We start from the raw sequence: 18025 nt of genomic DNA on the forward strand, positions 1-18025 counted from the left end.
CTGCGGCTGCGCTATGCTGGTACAGGCGCGTCAAGCCCCGCCCACAACTGGCACCCTACGCAAAGCCTAGGCGGACGTTTGCGTAATGTATTCCCTCACATTAAATCACACGGAGGGGGAAAAAAAAGCAAAAAACAAGAAACAAAATCCTTAGAATGATTTATTTATTTTAAATTGTTGAGAAAGGACTAGCAACAAAACATGCCTGTTTGATTAGTTCATAGAAAATACTGTACTTTATTATACAGGGTATAAAAGAATAGCAAAAGAAGGTGGGTTTTTTTTGTTTGTTTTGTTTTGTTTAAACGCTAGCACTGCCCAAGTCTGGCCCCTGCAGATTTAGCACCCTGCAGATTTGAGTCCCATGTTCCGCAATGTAAGACCCTGAGCCTGTTAAATTAAGGCCTTCAATACATCTGAATATGACTGCAAGTTGGATCTAAATGCTGAAGGGTGTTAGATCGCCAGGACTGGATTATCTCCAGGATAATTTGAGAAGTAGCTGAAGAAAAGTGTCAAAGAAAATTCTTTTTTTTTTTTAATCTTAGAATAGTTGTCAGCCATAACCTCATGCTTTGTGAAGAGAAACATTTACCATACACAAACTAAGTATTTTTAGATCTTGGTTCAACATCCTCAGTTATTTCCCTATTAAAGCTTATTCTGGTCATATATGATGAATAGTGCAACCTAAATAACAGCTTTAATACTGAGTAACTTGCCACTTCTCTGCGGTTTGTTGCTGAGTTTGACGACAATACAGTGGATGATTCTTTTAATATGCCAAAAACCATGATACATCACTTCAAAAATGCAACATTTTTTATTTTTGGTAGGACAGCTTAAATGACAGCCACTCAGGGATGATATCTTCCTCAGTGCTAATGCCATCAGCAAGGTTAACTAAACATGCCATAAACATGACTATAAATGATGGCAAACAAAAATCTGTATGGATTTGAAATCTACAGAACATATTCTTATGGTATAATAATAAATTCTGATGTTGCTTATAGTCCAGAAGCTGTGCAAAGTTAAACAGTTATTGTACAATCATTGTAAATATAGCAACTGATATCTTTGAATGACAATTACGATCCCCTTTTTTTTAAAGGAAACATTTTTAAATTCACTTTGGCCTTGTTGTGATCTGTGGTAAAGGTTTACTGAATCCGATGCATACATCTGAACGACCTGTAAAATAGAAAACCAGGGCCGTTCTCTATACACCTGAGAGAATCACATGGTCTGAAACTTCTAGTATTCTAGTTAACTAATTGAATCATTCGTTAATTAATTCATTAATCTCCTAAACTGCTGAATCCAGTTCAGGGTCGTACATGGCTGGAGCCTATCCCAGCAGCACATGGGGCAGTGGGGGTTGTAGTGAATCCAGTTGGTTGGAGCCACACCATGAAAGGGCCGCACCATGTAATTCAGTGCAGTGTCCTCCATTGTTAGAAGCACTGAAAACATTTGCTAGTATGACACTGTACAACAGACCTTTGGTGAGTAAGGTTACTGAACCTTTGTTGTCTTCTTTCTATTCAGTCTAGAGAGGCTGACTTCGCGATACTGGACATTTAAATAGTGCCTTGTAGTACTGCAATATTATTTAATAAAAGATGCAGACCCATATTTTGCACAGTATATTATTAACTATTTGCATTTCTTGTGTGGTTATTTGATTTGGCTTTTTGGTTATGGTTTTAGAGAAAACTGACTACCTCTTTAATAAAATAAAGTCTTATGTTTACAAGAAGGCACTGTGGCAGTACTGTACATTTCCCCAAAACAGGAGGATTGTCAATCCCTTATCAAACTGAGTTTATATTAATCAAAGTGTCTGTGACATCACTGCTATTACAGCATGACTCAATATTTTGAAGCCTATCCTGGGCCACGAATGCCACATGACTCATGAGTTCCAGTCAAGATGCTCCTCAAGCTTCAGTGCCCTCTTATAAGCACCATGCAACAGGCACCTCCAATGGCAGCAGGTTCACCTGGCCTTTTGGAACATCATGTTCTCTGGTTAGTATTTCCCTGGTTACCGAGTCAACAGCTCTGTGAGTGACATAAAGGAGGGCCAGCGTGGCGGTACACTCAGCCTGCTGCCCATGGCAACGGAAAGCCCACGTGTTTGTTTGCCTGCTCCCATGAGTCACTGTCTGCGCATGCAGGCGGTGCTGCTTTTACTAGAGAAGCTATGTAGCATGTCATCACCCCTCCCCCTCCCCCCGACCTGCCATAGTGCGGGAGCTGGCTTACGGTACCACCCTCTCTTTCTAAGCTCTCTCCCCAGGTCAGTTGGTGGGACCCGGGTCAGAGAGCGGCATGGTGTGCAGCACCTCATCGAGCAGCTGTAGTGCCCGATGGAGGTGCACCTCCACCCAGCAGGGCGTCTGTTTGATGCTGTGGCGTGGGTAGTCCGGGCCCCAGCCCTTCACGAAGCTCAGACGCAAGATGCAGAGGCGCCGCAAGTCGTCCACGCCAATGCCTGCAGCAGCGGAGAAACCTGCGCAGGGGAGACACGGGTGAGCGCACCTGGCACAGCAAGTTAGCAAACCATTACTGAAAGAAAAGCACAGCAGAAAGCATCAACCTGTGGGTTAAATCTATTAGTAATGTCTTAATAATGTCTTAATAACGTCTTAGTCCGGAGCTCTGGGGTTTTCTATATACGCTGAATCATGGTGTGTGTCTATACACACACACACACACACACACAAAAAAAAAAAGAAGAAGCATGTCCTATTAATACCTGGCCAGCAAATGACTAATATATTTTACCAGATGTAAAATGGGTGGTCCTTATGTTGTGTAAAGCTTACATAAGCTTTACTTTCAACAGTCAGAAAGCTGCACAAATGCTGCATTTCTACTTTCTCACCCTCTTTGAGTATGAGCAGTCTATTTACTAAGTAAAAGCTATCTAGCCTGCAAAAGCCTTAGCTAAATTTGCATCTATGGGATGGTTCTTCTAAGGATGTATGCATTTCAACTGATATGTTGACTGTAATCATACTGTAGCTACTGTCTCAGTTTAAAAGATTCTGCGCAACCCTTAATTTTGTGGATCACACAATCCATTACACAAGTAAGGGCAGGACTGTACCTTGTGGAATGACGATTTAATTCAAACGTATTAAAACAGCTGTTGGATGTGGCTACACTGCTACTAACTACAGGAAAACTCAAAGGCAGTCAATGCCATAATACATTACTTTGTAGAGCAATTTTTTTACATCCACGGAGCTAACTCTTTGTGTCTAGGCTTAGCTTTGTTTTTATCCTGATAGCAAACATTAAAAACCACCATTCCATTTGTACCTGTGTACAAGGCTTATCTGGTGCCTGAACTTCATAATTATTTGTTACAGTATCCTCATTGGTGGGTTTGTACATATATGATCGAGTGTTGAGTGCTAACTAGGACCTATGAGTTTGGTTGTATTTTGAGCAGTGTTTTATCATATTTCTGTTCACTTTGTTTTTCTAATACTTTTCCAAATGTTTAATACAACACTCTGGTTTAGGATCACACAAACATTCGCAATGCTTTCCATTATTCTGCCTGGGTCTTTAAGCTCAAGTTTGCTGGATGTGGCCTGGGCAGAGAGGGTTGCTTAGGAGGCAGGGGCTGGACTCACTGATGGCGGGGGCTATGCCCCCCACGCTGCCCGGCCCGGGGATGTTCCCCGCCACTGCTGCCGCCTGGGCTGCAGCTGCTGCCTGGGCAGTGGCCGCCTGCTGCTGCATCTGCCTGTGGCACTGACGCAGGTCAAACACCTGGGGATGAGACAGGAGCCGGAGAGGCAGAGAGACAGGCTCGCACCAGGGGAGGGGGAGTTAGAGAGAGAGGGAAGGAGAGAGAGGGGAGAAACAGAGAGAGAGAGAGAGAGAGAGGGGAGACAAAGTGAGACTAGCAGGCCGTGACGTGAGAAAGGGAAGTGTCAAATATGTACCTGTGTACTCTATCAAAGTATGTACTTTCACCTTATATTCCCGCAGGCTGCGGATGAAGTCTAAGGTCTTGGGGCTTGGACAGACACTTTCTCTTTTTAGGCAAAGTTTTGGCATGACTTGTGTCCTGTTGGGAGTGGTGGGGGAGGGAGGCGGGTCCTTACCTTGACGTAAGCTCCAGGGTAGATCTTGTGAACGGCGTCCCCAGGCGCCCTCCCCGCCTCCCGGTCCAGGTAGTAGCTCTGCACGAACACAGCATGGTCGCTGAGACAGCGCATCCACACGTCTCCCTCACCACGGCACTCCAGCTGCACGCCCTTCCCAATGTGGAGCCTGTAGCGGAACGCACACGCAGCGTGGGCCAGCAGGCAAGTCATGGATCAGGGGAGGCAGAGCTCAGTGCTGCAAGGGTTAATATAGCTCCAGCAGCATTAAGGCCTCTACATATCTGAGCCAATATTGTTAGACAGTCATGCGCTGTAGGGAAAAATGAACGGAAATGAAGGATGCAAATACGCGATGGCAGTTTACTTATTTCTGGGCTAAATGCAACGTTCTCACCGAGCTCGCTCACTGGCTTCTGTGCGGTGCACATTGCTGAGCTGCCCCAGGCAGAAGCGATCGCCTCCAGATGGATCCACGTACCCGTCTACGGTTACCAGCGGGCAGTTAGCCAGCACCTTAAACATCTCCCCAACCTGGATATCCATCTCAAAGTATGAGATCGAGCACCAGAATTCTGGACCTGCAGGAACAGGTGAAATCTCCTGGAAATAAGAATCACATATAGATTGAAAGTGTGTGTGTGCGTTTGCGTGTGTGTATATATGTGTACGTATACAGGTTAATGTACCTGGATGGTTGGAAACTGGCTGGGGGTATGAGGCTGGAGTGTGATGTTGAGACCCTGGGAAGAAATGTCATTTACTACATCAAATTGTGTTAATGTGTGAAAGAGGATCATGTGAGAGGATCATGAACATTCAAATCAGTAAATTAACCATGCGATTTATATCAGTTAACTAACTGAATATATTTAACTACAATCATTCCTTTGTATATTTACTTGTTAATTAAACATTTGACTGACATACAGAAATGACCCGTGTGATGGTGAGGGGTTTGTTGGTGACTCCGCCCATTCTGTTGAGACCCCAACGGTGTGTAGGAAGCTGTGCTTGTACCTGTCCAAGTCGTTGCTGAAGTGAACAATGGAGAACTATTAACACCATCACATTTGCACATTAGTATCAACAACACAGCAAGCCTGATTAATATACCGTGAGCCATAAACAAAATTACCAAAAATCAGGATCCATATAGATGCAAGATCTCAGCTTTGTAATTTGGGTTAAGGTCTTCTTGGAAATAGTATCAAACTAACAGCTAGCCAATTTACTATAGTTAATTCCCTCTAATTGATTCACTAGAATGAATTCACTCACTGTGGTAGGAGGTCTGTGTTTGCGTGTGCTTAGTGGTGCTGCTGTAGTCACTCTGGCTGACGGCAGGCTGCTGGGTGGAGGTTGCGGCATGTGTGTTTGTGTGCGTGGGAGTAGTGGGAGGAGAGCTGGAAGCTACAGCCCTGCTCGGAGTGGAAGCTATCTGTAGTAGGCCGTCGGTACGGCTTCCTGGCAGGGACATTCTGGCGCTGCTCGCTAAACAGAGGTAGACAGAGACCGATATAAAAATTAGCAGTGGGAAAACGGTCTCCTCACACAATGGCCAGGTAAATAAAACAATACAGTATCTATATTATACAAAGCATGATGGATATGCTAGCGCTGTAACTACGATTTAGAGCACTTTATTCAAATACTCAGGGCTTAAGAACATGCCGATGAATAGAACTAGTCTGGTGTAACATCCGTCCTTCCAAACAAACCCCATCAGCAAAGTGTGGAAAAACAAGCTCAAAAAAGCCGATCTAAGGTTACACCTTCATACTCAAACCAGAGATTTTGTTCAAACACATATTTAGATAAGGTGGTGGTTTGGACCATTTTGCTGAAATGTAAATGAAAGAGGTTAAAATTGAAAATGAACAGATCAGACTTGAATGGTTTTGACTCATTAGTGTGACTGTTAATAGAGAATGTGAAAGTTAAAAACATATAAATAATAACAATGCTACCTTTGAGATGTTGACCTCATTTGTTAGAGTTCATTTTAAGATTATTTAAACCCAATATTTAGAGATTCACTGTTGTCAGTGTCTGCAGGGTCGTGGGTCCTGTTGCTGGGACTCACGGGGTGGGGAGAGGGGCAGACTAGGGTAGAGGGTCACTGAGGGAGCGGGGTGATGATGGGGCTCTGAGGGCAGCTGGAGTGGGGGCAGCTGTTGGCTGTAGTGGTCTGGGCCAGGGAGCTCCTGCTGGGAGGACATTCTGGACGACCCCTCCATCTGGATACAGTCGGGGATATATTCTTCCTTTATTGGCCTACCTGCTGTGGGCAAGGAGAGGATAGCTAGTACAAAAACATGATAGACAGATTTGTTTTGGGGTTCACTTTGTTTCAGCATGTTAAGGCTAAAATTCACTCTTTATTAATATTTAATTTCAGTGCTATCTACTCCTGAATACTTAATGTAGATCAGTAAATATATTCATAATTGTATGCCTATAGAACAATATATTTCTTTACTTTTGTAAAGTTCAGCCTACCTTCTGTTTTTCTATCTATAAATCCATGTGCACATTCTATGTTATGCTTGATGTGACAGGCCCTAGCCACATTTTCTCACTTTGTTTACATAGTTTGAGCACGAGCAGGCTGAAAATACCATCGCTAAAATAATAATCAGGTGTCTCGATATGCAGGTGAAAGAATATCTGGGAACCCCCCCTCCCCCGCCTGTCTCGAATAGAGTAGAATTGGCCCGCAAAATGACCCTTAGCCTCTGGCCTTCTCACCTGTGGTCTGCAAACTCAGTCCAACTGCACAGAGATAGAGAAACAGCAGAGACAGAAACACCAAAATAACCTTATTAGGCAGCGCACAATGGACCAGACTTACACACCATCTCACCACACCATCAGGCAATATTGCCAATGTTCTCAATCATATACTCACTCATACAACATTCTGGCCTTGAGAATCTGCTGAAATAGTTTTCTAAGGACTATTTTCCTTACAATCTATGGAATTCTAGCTATGCCATAGAGTTGTATAAGAATTATTCTACCATATATACACAGTATATGTGCATCCAAGGTTCTGCAGATTCCATTCAGGCTTGGTTATAAGTTAGGCATTTATCCTTCCTGTAGTCTATGCTCCTATTTCCCTGCCACCATATTTTTAATGAGGGCCACACACGTACCAATGCCTGGAGACACCACCCGTTCATAGTGGTAGGGGTTCACGCACACGTTGTCGTACTTGAGATCGAAGGCATACTGGCAGAACTTGACGTGTTTGAGCTCGTTCTTGTGGAGGTCCGGCCAGCGCCACAGCCGAGCGTATATGACATGAGGGAAGCCTTTGCGCCCTGCCACCTGGATGGGGCACAAAGAGACGGGGCCAGCTAGCATCTCAGGATGATGTCAAGACGAGGAAGGAGTCCGGTGAGAGAACCACTGAGCACTAAACATTGGTGGATGAGAATCTCAAAGGGAGGTCTCTGAGGAAAGCTGGGAGCAGGAAAGAAGCACTGCACACAGAATGTGTTGTTACAGTACATTCCCCTTGTCATTCCCGACATCCTAGACTCTTCCATGGAGGAAAAAAGATAACAGAGAAATAAACAGTAGTGTAAAATCAAATAGAAGATTGTAAAATAGTTGATCCAGTACCAGCACTGGAGCTTTACTTCTTCCAATGAGCTCGCTGTGCTCAAACACTGTATGATTCAGACTTATTCAATCGTTCCAATAGCATATGATCACAGAATGAGAGAGACAGAGTACTGGTGTGTAAAGGACAAGCTGAAAAAGAGGTGCGTGTGTGTGTGTGTGTGTTTATAATCATATTAAGACAAGATAGAGATTGAGCTGGTGAACTTAAGGAATGTAAAAGTAACCTTAGATAATTATCTGTTCCAAAGAGTAAACACTAAAGTAAAAGGGTAGATTGTGATATAATTTGCTATTCTAACTGCTTACATCCACACCCAGTGAGGTTACCTTCCAAAGAGAGAGAGTCAGGTTTGGGACTTACTCCAAAACCCATCATGTTGAACTAACTCACACACAAAAGGCAGTGTTGAACAAATACTTTTCAATCACACAGAAATACACACAAACTCACATATACACACAGAATAACATTTCATAACTGATAGTCATTCATGGTAAAGCAATGGATTTTGTGGCCTTGGGCAACCATGGAAATATTTCCAAAACCGGACAAACACATCTTGAATAAACATGGGTTCTGAAGCACAGAAATACAGTGAACACACGCTTTAAGCATGTGTAGATTGTGTATGCATACTTCAAATACTGACCCTCTCACGCAGGCTGACAGACAGAAACACACGCAGACACACACACACACAGACACACACACACACACACACACGCACACACACACGCAGACACAGACAGGCTTTAACGTAACCCTGCCCCTTTCCTGTGTCTCAGACAAAACAACCCTTTCCCTCCAGCCCTCCTTCTCTCCCCCTCTCTCATTCCCTCTCTCTGTCTACAGCTGGGGGAGGGGAAAGGAACTCTTAGTCTCTCTTCTGTATTTTTCTTCTTCTTTCTATATTCATCAGCCAAGACCACAGAACAGCCATGTTCATACCTAGAAAATAGTCAACGTCAGCCGCAGCAGTTTTACTGTAAAGAATCAGCGAGCTGTCTTGTCTGTCGGTAGGCCTTTTACCAACTTCAGGTATTTTAGTCTCATGGTAATCTTGATATAAATAATTTAGCCTATGTGCAACAATTAAAAAAGCCCTATGTTGCAGTCACATGTAAGGCTTCGTGAAAGGATTTTGAGGTTCTGAAGAGTAACTGCGCTTTTACCAGCAACATTGTCAATCACACTGGTCACTGCCTAAACAGAGGCAGAGAAACAGGCAGAGAAGCAAAAGGACCTATCGGCCCCACAGGAGAAGGATTACAAAATTGTGGACGTCAGAAGAGTTTCACAGCATTTGACTGCCAGTAACCGGATCAGGGCTCTGCTATTGTGCAGATTTTAGAATGCAGTGAGCTTTTAACGGAGACTTCTGTGCATGCCAGAAATGCATGCAAGCTCACGTAAAAAGCATAGATAATAACCTCCTCTGTGGGCTAATCGATTAGTCAGAAAACTCCACGTAAGAGCTCAGACCTGCAGCCGGCCGTCCAGCGTCCTCTGGATGGTGACACATTTGCTGGGGTGGACGCCATTAGTGGTGATGGCCGTTATGAGCGAGTCCAGCTCATCCTTCTTCTCCTTCAGTTTCTTCACCAGGCTCTCGATGGCGCGCTTGGCGAAGCCTTCGTTCTCGCCGCCCTGCCGGTGGCACATCAGACTGTGGACGATGCTCAGGCACGCGTCACTGCTGCTCGGGGAGCTGACGGACATCCTCGCTCTACGTGGGACAATGAGAGATTTGAGACTTGCAAATGAATGCCAAAGAAGCACTCACAAAGCATGCCTGCGAAGTGGTGACAAGCAGGGCTGGTTAACTTCAGACAGCCTCAGATCGGATCCTGGCAGAGGGTTTTACTAGATTATTAAAAACTCTCTCATCGTATAGGACTTGTGTCAAATTAGTACGGATAAACGTAAATGGCTTTATTTTACATGAACAAACTATGTAACCTGAACACGAGCTGATTATTACTTCGTTTTGAACATGGATTTCTAGCGTTAACTTTTCCTAAAACATTACATGAATAGATGTATAGCTTATCATCTTAAGAAATGTTACCTGATCGAGTATATTCACGATCACGCGTACATCCACGTAGGGTTTGCTGTGTTATTCTTCAGATTCAAGCCACAAAGTCATTTAAACAGCCTCTCTTGTAGATAGAAACGTTTATTAGCTATGTCTCTCATTCAAGATCAGATGTCGCCTGATAATCGTTTTTGGCACGTCACAAGCACAGAATACAATCATATTAATAATTAAAGTGCACTTACTGGTTTAAGGCGTCATGCGTAAACCTCCGTTTCTCTCACCGCACTCGTCTTGATTTAGCCCAAGTTCTGCCAGTCTTCCTGTCTGTTTATCTGTCTAGCGCTCTCTTTCGCACATCCTGCTACCCCAGACGTTCCGTAACAGAGAGAGAAAGGAGGAGGGGGGGGTTGGCAAGAGCTTCTTTTCTTTTTTTTTGGTTTTAAAGATACAGCCAATCATTACAGTCACCTCAGCCAGAGGCAGAACTGAGCCATGGGTCCCACGACGCTGCGTGTTCGGCAATGGGCTGAATTTCGTTACGACGTCTAGTCCAATCGAAATTTTAATTTTATATAGTTCATTTTCATCTAAATATTTCAGTTGTTTATGTCGCTTACTGGTGAATGTCTGGTTTACACAACCCACGCTCTGACACTATACAATATTTTGCGTTTTATTGAAAAAACAAGTTTATACGGACGTTTTCTCACTTAGAACCTCATACAATAATCGGATTACATAAGAATCACAAACCTACAGCTGCGAAGCAGAAAGTTCAACACATTACCATATTATTTCAAAGTATCATTTGAACAAGTGGTGCGGAACAACGGCATATTAAGGGCTTGTAAGACATCGAGAGAGAAACGCTAGAGGGCAACTTCAGATTGGTATTTATCTGAAATGTGAATTTACTTTTCGCTTCCCTGAAGGACGATGAATAACGTTAAGACAGTTGCTACGTGTGTGAGTGCAGAATTTAGCTAAACAGTTTGGCTTTAACTGGACTTGTTTGAGTCATGCATTAATTGTTACAATGAGCAGTTTTACTGTAAAGCCTATCAACAGTCAATCTTTTACCTCACCTTCGTGGCTGACTTATAATTAAACCAGGGTAGTTGGGTAGCTAACGCTATCTAGCTAGTCCACTTTTGCCGCCCACTTGCCAACTGCATTAACATTACAAGAAAACTTGGCCATAAGAATTTATTTTATATTATTTTTGTTAGTTCATGTTAATTTAAAAAGATAGCCAGCTAGATAAAATAAGCAGGTTAACTTAAAGTACTTGGTCACGTCCAATGTTAGGATAACTGCTTTGGCTAGCTAGTTTATATAACGTAGACATGCTAGCAAGAAAACGGCTATCTTCGCAAGCTTGGCTATAATGTAGGCATGCAGTTTGTGGTAAATACAATTAACGTAGCACTATATATATAGATATATATATATATATATATATATATATATATATATATATATATATATATATATATAAAATTAGCTAGCTGGATAGCTAGGTTAGCTAACACTAATTTTCGGTGTACTTCGCTAGCTAGCTGCTTTTCCAGATTAGTTCATCTACGACCTTAGCTAAGGCTGCTGTGTTAACCTAGGTCATTTACACTTTGGCCTTTCTGTGTATACTTATTTCTGTAATTTGTTCATTTGCTAGTGTGGATAAATAATTTTAGCTAACCTATCTAGTGCAGTATACATTTTCATACTGGCCACCTTTTCAGTTCGTTTTTAAGGCGGGAGTTATTTGAACAGTTATAGCCCTGAATTTTTCCTGGAACTAGATAATTGGCTAACCTATTCTGTATGTTCAGCTTGTGTCTTGCATTTCATGTTACAATTCACAGGTCATGAATATGGATTCTCCGTCCCCAAAGATATTGCTGACGAACACCTCTACGACATCATTAACGCTACATGACCGGTGAGAATAAAATGTTTGCAACGAAAAACAACAAGAAGGATTATGGCCAATATGTGAGCGCTTTGTAAAAAGAGCTTTCAGTGAAATGCAAGAGAGCGTTCGCGCTTGGGCTATTTTAGTGTTGTGAATCACAATATTTTCCTTTCACGTAGTTTCACCAGGTTAACGAATAAGCAGGCAGAGCTGACTGACATCAGAAGGGCTATGCCGCAGCCGCAGGCAGCCTCACTGAAAAACCAGCGGCTAGTTCAACAGATGGCCAGCCGACCCTCAGTTTTGGCAGCTCTGAAAAGTAAACCGGTGAATGTCGCTTCTTGCACACCAAAATGAAACTTTTTTTTTTTTTAAAGGTTATGTATGAATAACAGCCACATCCTGTGATTAAATCTCAGGTTTGCCCTCATTAATGAGATCCCTAGATATTAACATGTCTAAATTTATTGAATGATATATTAATATAAATTCACATTGTACAGACATATCTGGAACTTTTAATATATATAGCATCAGATTATCTAGCATTAACATGCTCATACAAATTGTAGGCTGGAAAAGAGCTATTTTAAGAACACAATAAGTCTCAATTGCCCAGTGTTACACATCACTCAAAAGATGCCATCTTAATGAAATTTTATAATATTAAAGCACAATTAAATATTAAAGGTGGCCTGCAATGTCCTAAGACCCTGTTCTCAGTACTGGCTGGACACTAAAGCAGGCTCTGGAGTTACCTCTTACTCAGACTACTTAGCTTGGGGTCCCACATCAAGGTGATGATCACTAATAAGCCTCACCATCTCCTCTTCTGAAGAATCATCAGTCAACTTTATTATTAAGATGTGTTCAGCCACTTTTTTTCCCACTAGTGACAATACATTTAGTCCATTGGGTTTCTGTTCCATTCTGAATGTCAGGTGCTTTGGTACAGTGAGTGGCCACTATAGTAAAGATTGGATCGGGCTGGGCTAATGCTCAAAATGACACTGGCATCCCTATTCCTGAATCTTATGTCTACCCCGGAGTCCATGTTTTGTTCTGTACAACAACTGGCCCAGTTAGATCCCGCTCAGTGGCGACGGATGGCCTTCATACCTTCCGTGGTTCTTGACTGCTTCTTCCAATTACTTTCTTTCTCTGATTGGTCTCTTGCATGTGTTCCTGATGCTCATTGGCCAGGTGTTCCACAGTATTTGGAGCATCCTCCTTATACTCTTCTAAAAGAAGTATCAATCTTCCTACTGATAATCAACCACACATGGAAAAGTAAGGAATGTATCCTGTTCTAGTATACTCAGTGGTGTTACGGCGGAAGACCAATTTTGAAAGATGTTCAGCCCATCTCCCCTATTTGGTGAGAGTCTTTAAAATATCATTGAGAGTCGTATTGAACCGCTCGCAAAGCCCTTTGCCTTGAGGTTGATGAGAGGTGGTCTGACTCTGATTCTGTACAATTTGAAGAGCTAACGTCATTAGTCATCAGTACTACATCAGTCTCAGAATATCTGCCTTGATCTTGAGTGAATCTGTTAGAGCACCTCATCTATGGATCCATTCATTCAATAATGTTTAGCAACTGTAACAGCTTTTGGGTTCCTAGTAGGAACTGCTACTGTAAATTTTGAAAACACATCAGTAAAAATTAGAACATTTTCATAACCATGGCTACTACTTCACACAGCTTTGAGGACAGGCTTTCTATTTCTGTAATTTTGGTAAGTGGGGTATAGCCACAATGCAAAATTCACATTGTTTACAGTGCTCCTTGATACCCCGATACATCCCTGGCCAGTAACATCTGGCTATAATCAACTGAATAGTGTTGTCCACCCCTTAATGTATTTCATGAATACGTTGTAAATCCTTCTCACATAGTCTCAGGCACAATGATTTGCTTAACTAGGCTGTTAAGTATAATGAAATTGATGGTATAAAATTCCCTTCTCTTCCTTGACTCTTTACCATTCTCACAAGACTTCCATCTTCTGCAGCTGTCAGCCTGGTTTAGTCCCTGAATTCTTCCAGCACTTCATGAATGATGAAATTACAGGATCTGCTTACTGTTGTATGGTTGAAGTTAAGTGAATATACTGGTAGTTAGAAGAACAGCTGTATTCCTCTACAAAGGCTGCCTGATTTTCAGTATGCAGGCACTGCTGTCAGTGCTTCAGACCATCAGAGTGGAAAGGCTAATGATCAAACCAGCCAGGAAAGAACCCTGGCTTGTCCAGTCTGTTGCTCTGGCTGCTGCTGGATGTCAGAATTGAATCTAAGCAATTCTGACACCCACTGCTGTTCAACAGCAGTAGTCTGGAGGTGGCTCAGTAGCATATTTATGTATTAAAAACTTGAAAATGATCTGTTGTGGCCCACTTCAGATGCCCTGAATCCTCAGCTCCTGTAAGCAATTGTTTCCTCTCCCAAACCTTTGCCATCTTGGGACAACACAACCATTAAGGACTGGGTAAGCATCAATGTCCAGAAAAAAGGCTTCGAGAAGTCAGCATAACACAACACTGAGGCCAAGACCAACTTTTGCTTCAGTATCTGAAAGGCACTGAACTAGGGCTCCAGAGCTGGTAATGTTAGGCCCCTGTGGTTCTTTTGTGCCTTTGGAGAGGCAAAGAGAAATTATTCACAATCCATCTATTGTAACCTGCCAAGACTAAAAAAAGACTTTAATTCCTTCACATTTGCAGGGTGTTGCCATTCTGCCACAGAATACATTTTATCAGGATCTGTAGGAACCCCTTCTGCTGAGTTTACATGGCCAAGATATGTGATACCTTCTTGTGGAAGGGTGATTACTTATTCCATTTGATCCTAAGGTCACACATCCTGAATTGTGACAGCATAAGTTGAAGAAAATATGACATTGTCATCAAAATGTAAAAGCACTGGCTGGAAATGTTGATTTCCCCCCCCCCACACACACACATAAGCTTTTGAAATATTTCTGGGGCATTACATTGCAAAGGGCATTGTTGTCTAATCCACACACATCAAAATGCCATCTTTCTTCTTCACATTAATGAGAGCAGAAGAGTAATGGGTGCTGCTCTCATTAAGGGGTTGTGAGGGGTGTTACCCCATTAAGGTGTAGTGGTTGAAATATTCCCCTACTAAGGACTTGAAGAACTCGATACGTAATCGGTATGGGCTTTTTCATAAACTGACTTTTTGGCCGGTTTTGGATGACATTTCTAGTATGCTGTCCTCAGCTGTGGTGATCTCTCTTGCTCGGGCTATAGGCATCCCATTGCGGTTGTCTGCAGTTGTAGTTCACAGCTTCAATTTTATGTATCAGTTGGTCACCAAATTTAAAAAAAAAAAAACACCACTTTGCTACCAGGCTACTTGCAGTGCTCTGTAAGCAACCCTGCCAGTCTGCATTGATATTAGAGGAGCTGTAAAGGTCACCAACCTCGTTGCAGTTAAATAAAGTTTACCTACTGTATTTAAATTATACACATAGTACAATAAAGTAAACACGAGTAAATGAAGGAAAAGCAATACATAATGTAAGTGTTCCACATCGTTCGCCTTATTAGATGAACACTGCTTGAGAAGATTTGCGTATTTTGTGAACTTTGTCTTGGGCTTAATGTTCTGTGAAGAGTGGCTGTGTATGGAACACACTGTGAGGTTTCATTTGGCAGTTTGTTTTTCCCCCCGCTGCTGCATTGTTACAGATCACTGCTGTCTGTTCCAAAATAGCTGTGCATTCAGAGTGTTAACCATCCTCTTCTGTTCACTGCTTTGGCCAATACATCTTGCTTTGATGTGAAACTTATTTCTTCACACAGTGTCTCAGACAGCATCTGCGTTTGGGGAACATTAAAGAGAGGCTGGGCATGCGGTCAGTGAGAGGAGTGCTGTACGGGATGCCTAAATACTCGGGCAGAGGAAGAGAAGCCCTAGTTGGCAGCCCTTTATCAAAGAGACGTGAGTCAGATGGTGGGTTCACCTGTGATTCTTCTGATGGGGGTGCAGTTATGCTGTGCTGGGATTAATAACCAGGTGGTTCTCTGTGCTAAGGCTTTATTCATTTTGCAAAAGTGATCTTAAATGCCATAAACATTCAAAGGGGTTTGGTGCTCTGCAGTGTGCAGGCAAGAGTAGCTTGTAAGTCTCTGGTTTCTGTTTTAGTGCCTCAACGTGTCCTGACGCAGCCGCAGCCTCAGCATGGCGTTTATGTAAATGGGGCAGGAGTGGTGCAGAACAAAGGAGTGAGAGGTAAAGGTAGGGGATCGAAACTAAAAAACCTTGAAAGTCCTTAATGACATTACTTGGTGATTTCAGTATGTTTGATTATGTGAATGTAGTATTTGCAAACATTGAGTATTTTGTGCTGTATATACTGCTGTATTTACATTGTGACTGAACTTTTTTTTTTTTTTTTTTTTTTTTTTTAAGAATTCGATAAATGCTCAATTTCTGATATTTGGAGAAAAAACATGGTAATAGTGGATGTGCATCACACTTGATTTTGCTACTTATTGCTTTGTCCTGCTGAAATTGCTTAAAAATACAACACTGCTGCAAGAAGTGCTGCAATGTTGGTGTAAGTTTTATGATGTCTTCCGAAGGTTTTCCCTTCCATCACATTCTACAAATCTCTGATTGCCAGAATACATGATAGACAAATTTTGTCTTTCTAAAATGTTTCTTCCTTGGATCTCTGCATCTTCTTAATCATTAAATGAACACAAGTGCTTTCTCTTTGTGTGTCAACTTAACCCTTGCCAATCTACAGGTAGAGCTCAGACTTCAGAAGTGCAGGGGGTATTTGTAGGCAATCGCTGGCCTGGAGGAAGATGTAGAGCAGATAGTCGCCCAGTCCCCACACGAGAGGAGCTGGATAAGCAGCTGGATGAATACATGGCTGAAGTCGATGTGGAGATTCTGCTTTAATGCAACCTTCAGCCACCACGGTGTATTTACATGTAAAGCCCTCTTCATAGCCAGAATGAAAAGATTTGGTGCCAGGTTAAGTAGGCTGGTTGATCATATTAATGAATGGTGCAGTGCTCTAAAGTTTAATATGTAATATGATCCCAAACTACAGTTGTTTTAAGGTGATAATGTGTGAAGCTTTTTTTTTGGGTGGGGGGTAAACATTTCTAGAATAAGGGTTCGATGTGCTCTATATTTATTCAGTCTAGCTGAATAAATAAATAAAATGAGATGAAAGCATTTATACAGTTCATTATTTTGGTGCTTTCTCACATTGAGTTTAGCAGCCTTGCAAGTAGCTATAGTGCACATTTTGTATCTGCTCCCCAGCTTTGCAGAGATAATGAGAATCTCAGTGCACACTTGAAAAGCCCAGTTTGTATATTAAAAAAAAGTCCACCTCTCACTTTTTTGTGCTCATTAAATGCTGTTTTCCACTGAAGTGCAACGCCTGTGGGGAAATGTACAAAATCGCATAACTTGAAGAGGTAAATGTGTTCTGAAATGGCAATGTGTAATATGTCTCCTGTGTATTAGACTGCTGTGTCCCTCTAGGATAAGTCATTTTTACCATTCTTGCCACTTTTGTGATGTGGTTTGCTATAGTGCCGAATTCTTCCGCTCTAGGGTAAGAATGTTTGCAGCTTTTAAAAAGAAAATTCTGTTTCCTATTTTGGAACATTTGCCCTAATTTGAGAGAGTGATGAGACTTGATGGATTTCTGCATGTTGTCCTGTGCATGTTGAGCCTAAGGCCAACTGTAAGCTGGAGCCCAGTATAATGTAACCGACCTTTGGAGCTGAAGTAGGAGACGTGCTGCACTGTTTGGCACTAGAGGAAACCTTCAGAATGGTTGCTTTAAGTCTTGAGCCCCTGCATCTGTCAATCAAATGTTTATGCCAGTGAGTTCTGCTTTTGTCAATTAATTTGGGAAGAAATACTTTGAAAGATTTAATTTTGTGCTGTGGTAAGGTGGAAAGGCTGGAATTCGAAAAAGGTTGATAGTTTTTGAAGCACTTTCATTCAGTATCTAGTTTTTGTTATATTCTTTGTTCTGATTCCGTTTCAGTCTGTATTGCATTCAGAGTGGCGGAACCGTTCCTTCTTAACGTGTGTATGTTGCTTTGAATCAATCTTGCATGTTCATTTTTGCTTATAAGTTTAAAGACCAGTTGTTGCATGCAAGGCTTGCTGTCATAATTATTCATTTAATAAGTCAATAAATTCAATAAATGAAATTAATATAAAACACCCTTGTCACATTTGCACTTGGTTCTTTTTGAAGTATAGTTTATTTACTACAGCTAAAAGATCAAGGTATT

General features: G+C 42.1%; 2 protein-coding genes across 6 annotated transcripts; one reads left to right on the forward strand and one right to left on the reverse strand.

Moving 5' to 3' along the window:
* Positions 1-804: 804 nt before the first annotated feature.
* si:dkey-239n17.4 (mothers against decapentaplegic homolog 4) lies at positions 805-10178 on the reverse strand. 5 transcript variants are annotated; one of them, XM_027000008.2, is made up of 13 exons: positions 10051-10178; positions 9836-9891; positions 9250-9493; positions 7292-7466; positions 6882-6905; positions 6217-6414; positions 5412-5624; positions 5061-5165; positions 4820-4873; positions 4528-4711; positions 4131-4299; positions 3654-3792; positions 805-2518 (listed from the first exon to the last, which is right to left on the reverse strand). In XM_027000008.2, the coding sequence occupies exons 3-13, from the start codon at positions 9484-9486 to the stop codon at positions 2307-2309; spliced, it is 1710 nt and encodes a 569-aa protein (XP_026855809.2). In that variant the 5' UTR covers positions 9487-9493; positions 9836-9891; positions 10051-10178; the 3' UTR covers positions 805-2306. The 5 variants fall into 5 exon arrangements, with proteins under 5 accessions (XP_026855809.2, XP_026855810.2, XP_026855811.2 ...); XM_027000009.2 differs by having other exon boundaries at positions 9836-9929; XM_027000010.2 differs by lacking the exon at positions 9836-9891 and having other exon boundaries at positions 6217-6411.
* A 1504-nt stretch (positions 10179-11682) lies between these two features.
* Positions 11683-16846, forward strand: chtopb (chromatin target of PRMT1b). The gene is made up of 5 exons (XM_026999966.2): positions 11683-11750; positions 11903-12050; positions 15554-15692; positions 15897-16019; positions 16504-16846. Exons 1-5 carry the CDS (start codon positions 11683-11685, stop codon positions 16659-16661), a joined length of 636 nt encoding a protein of 211 aa, XP_026855767.2. The 3' UTR covers positions 16662-16846.
* The last annotated feature ends 1179 nt before the right edge of the window (positions 16847-18025 follow it).

This window comes from Electrophorus electricus, chromosome 10 (assembly GCF_013358815.1).
Source record: "Electrophorus electricus isolate fEleEle1 chromosome 10, fEleEle1.pri, whole genome shotgun sequence".
Classification (NCBI taxonomy): Eukaryota; Metazoa; Chordata; class Actinopteri; order Gymnotiformes; family Gymnotidae; genus Electrophorus; species Electrophorus electricus.

Excerpts from the sequence above, each read along its gene's own strand:
- chtopb (XM_026999966.2), top strand. The coding sequence starts at position 11,683 with ATGGATTCTCCGTCCCCAAAGATATTGCTGACGAACACCTCTACGACA. Across the intron at positions 11,751-11,902 it reads TCATTAACGCTACATGACCG|TTTCACCAGGTTAACGAATA; the intron begins GTGAGAATAAAA and ends CCTTTCACGTAG. Across the intron at positions 15,693-15,896 it reads CAGCCCTTTATCAAAGAGAC|TGCCTCAACGTGTCCTGACG; the intron begins GTGAGTCAGATG and ends TTTCTGTTTTAG.
- si:dkey-239n17.4 (XM_027000007.2), bottom strand. The coding sequence starts at position 9,486 with ATGTCCGTCAGCTCCCCGAGCAGCAGTGACGCGTGCCTGAGCATCGTC. Across the intron at positions 7,467-9,249 it reads CGCTGGACGGCCGGCTGCAG|GTGGCAGGGCGCAAAGGCTT; the intron begins GTCTGAGCTCTT and ends TGCCCCATCCAG. Across the intron at positions 5,166-5,411 it reads AACACAGACCTCCTACCACA|CAACGACTTGGACAGGTACA; the intron begins GTGAGTGAATTC and ends TGTTCACTTCAG.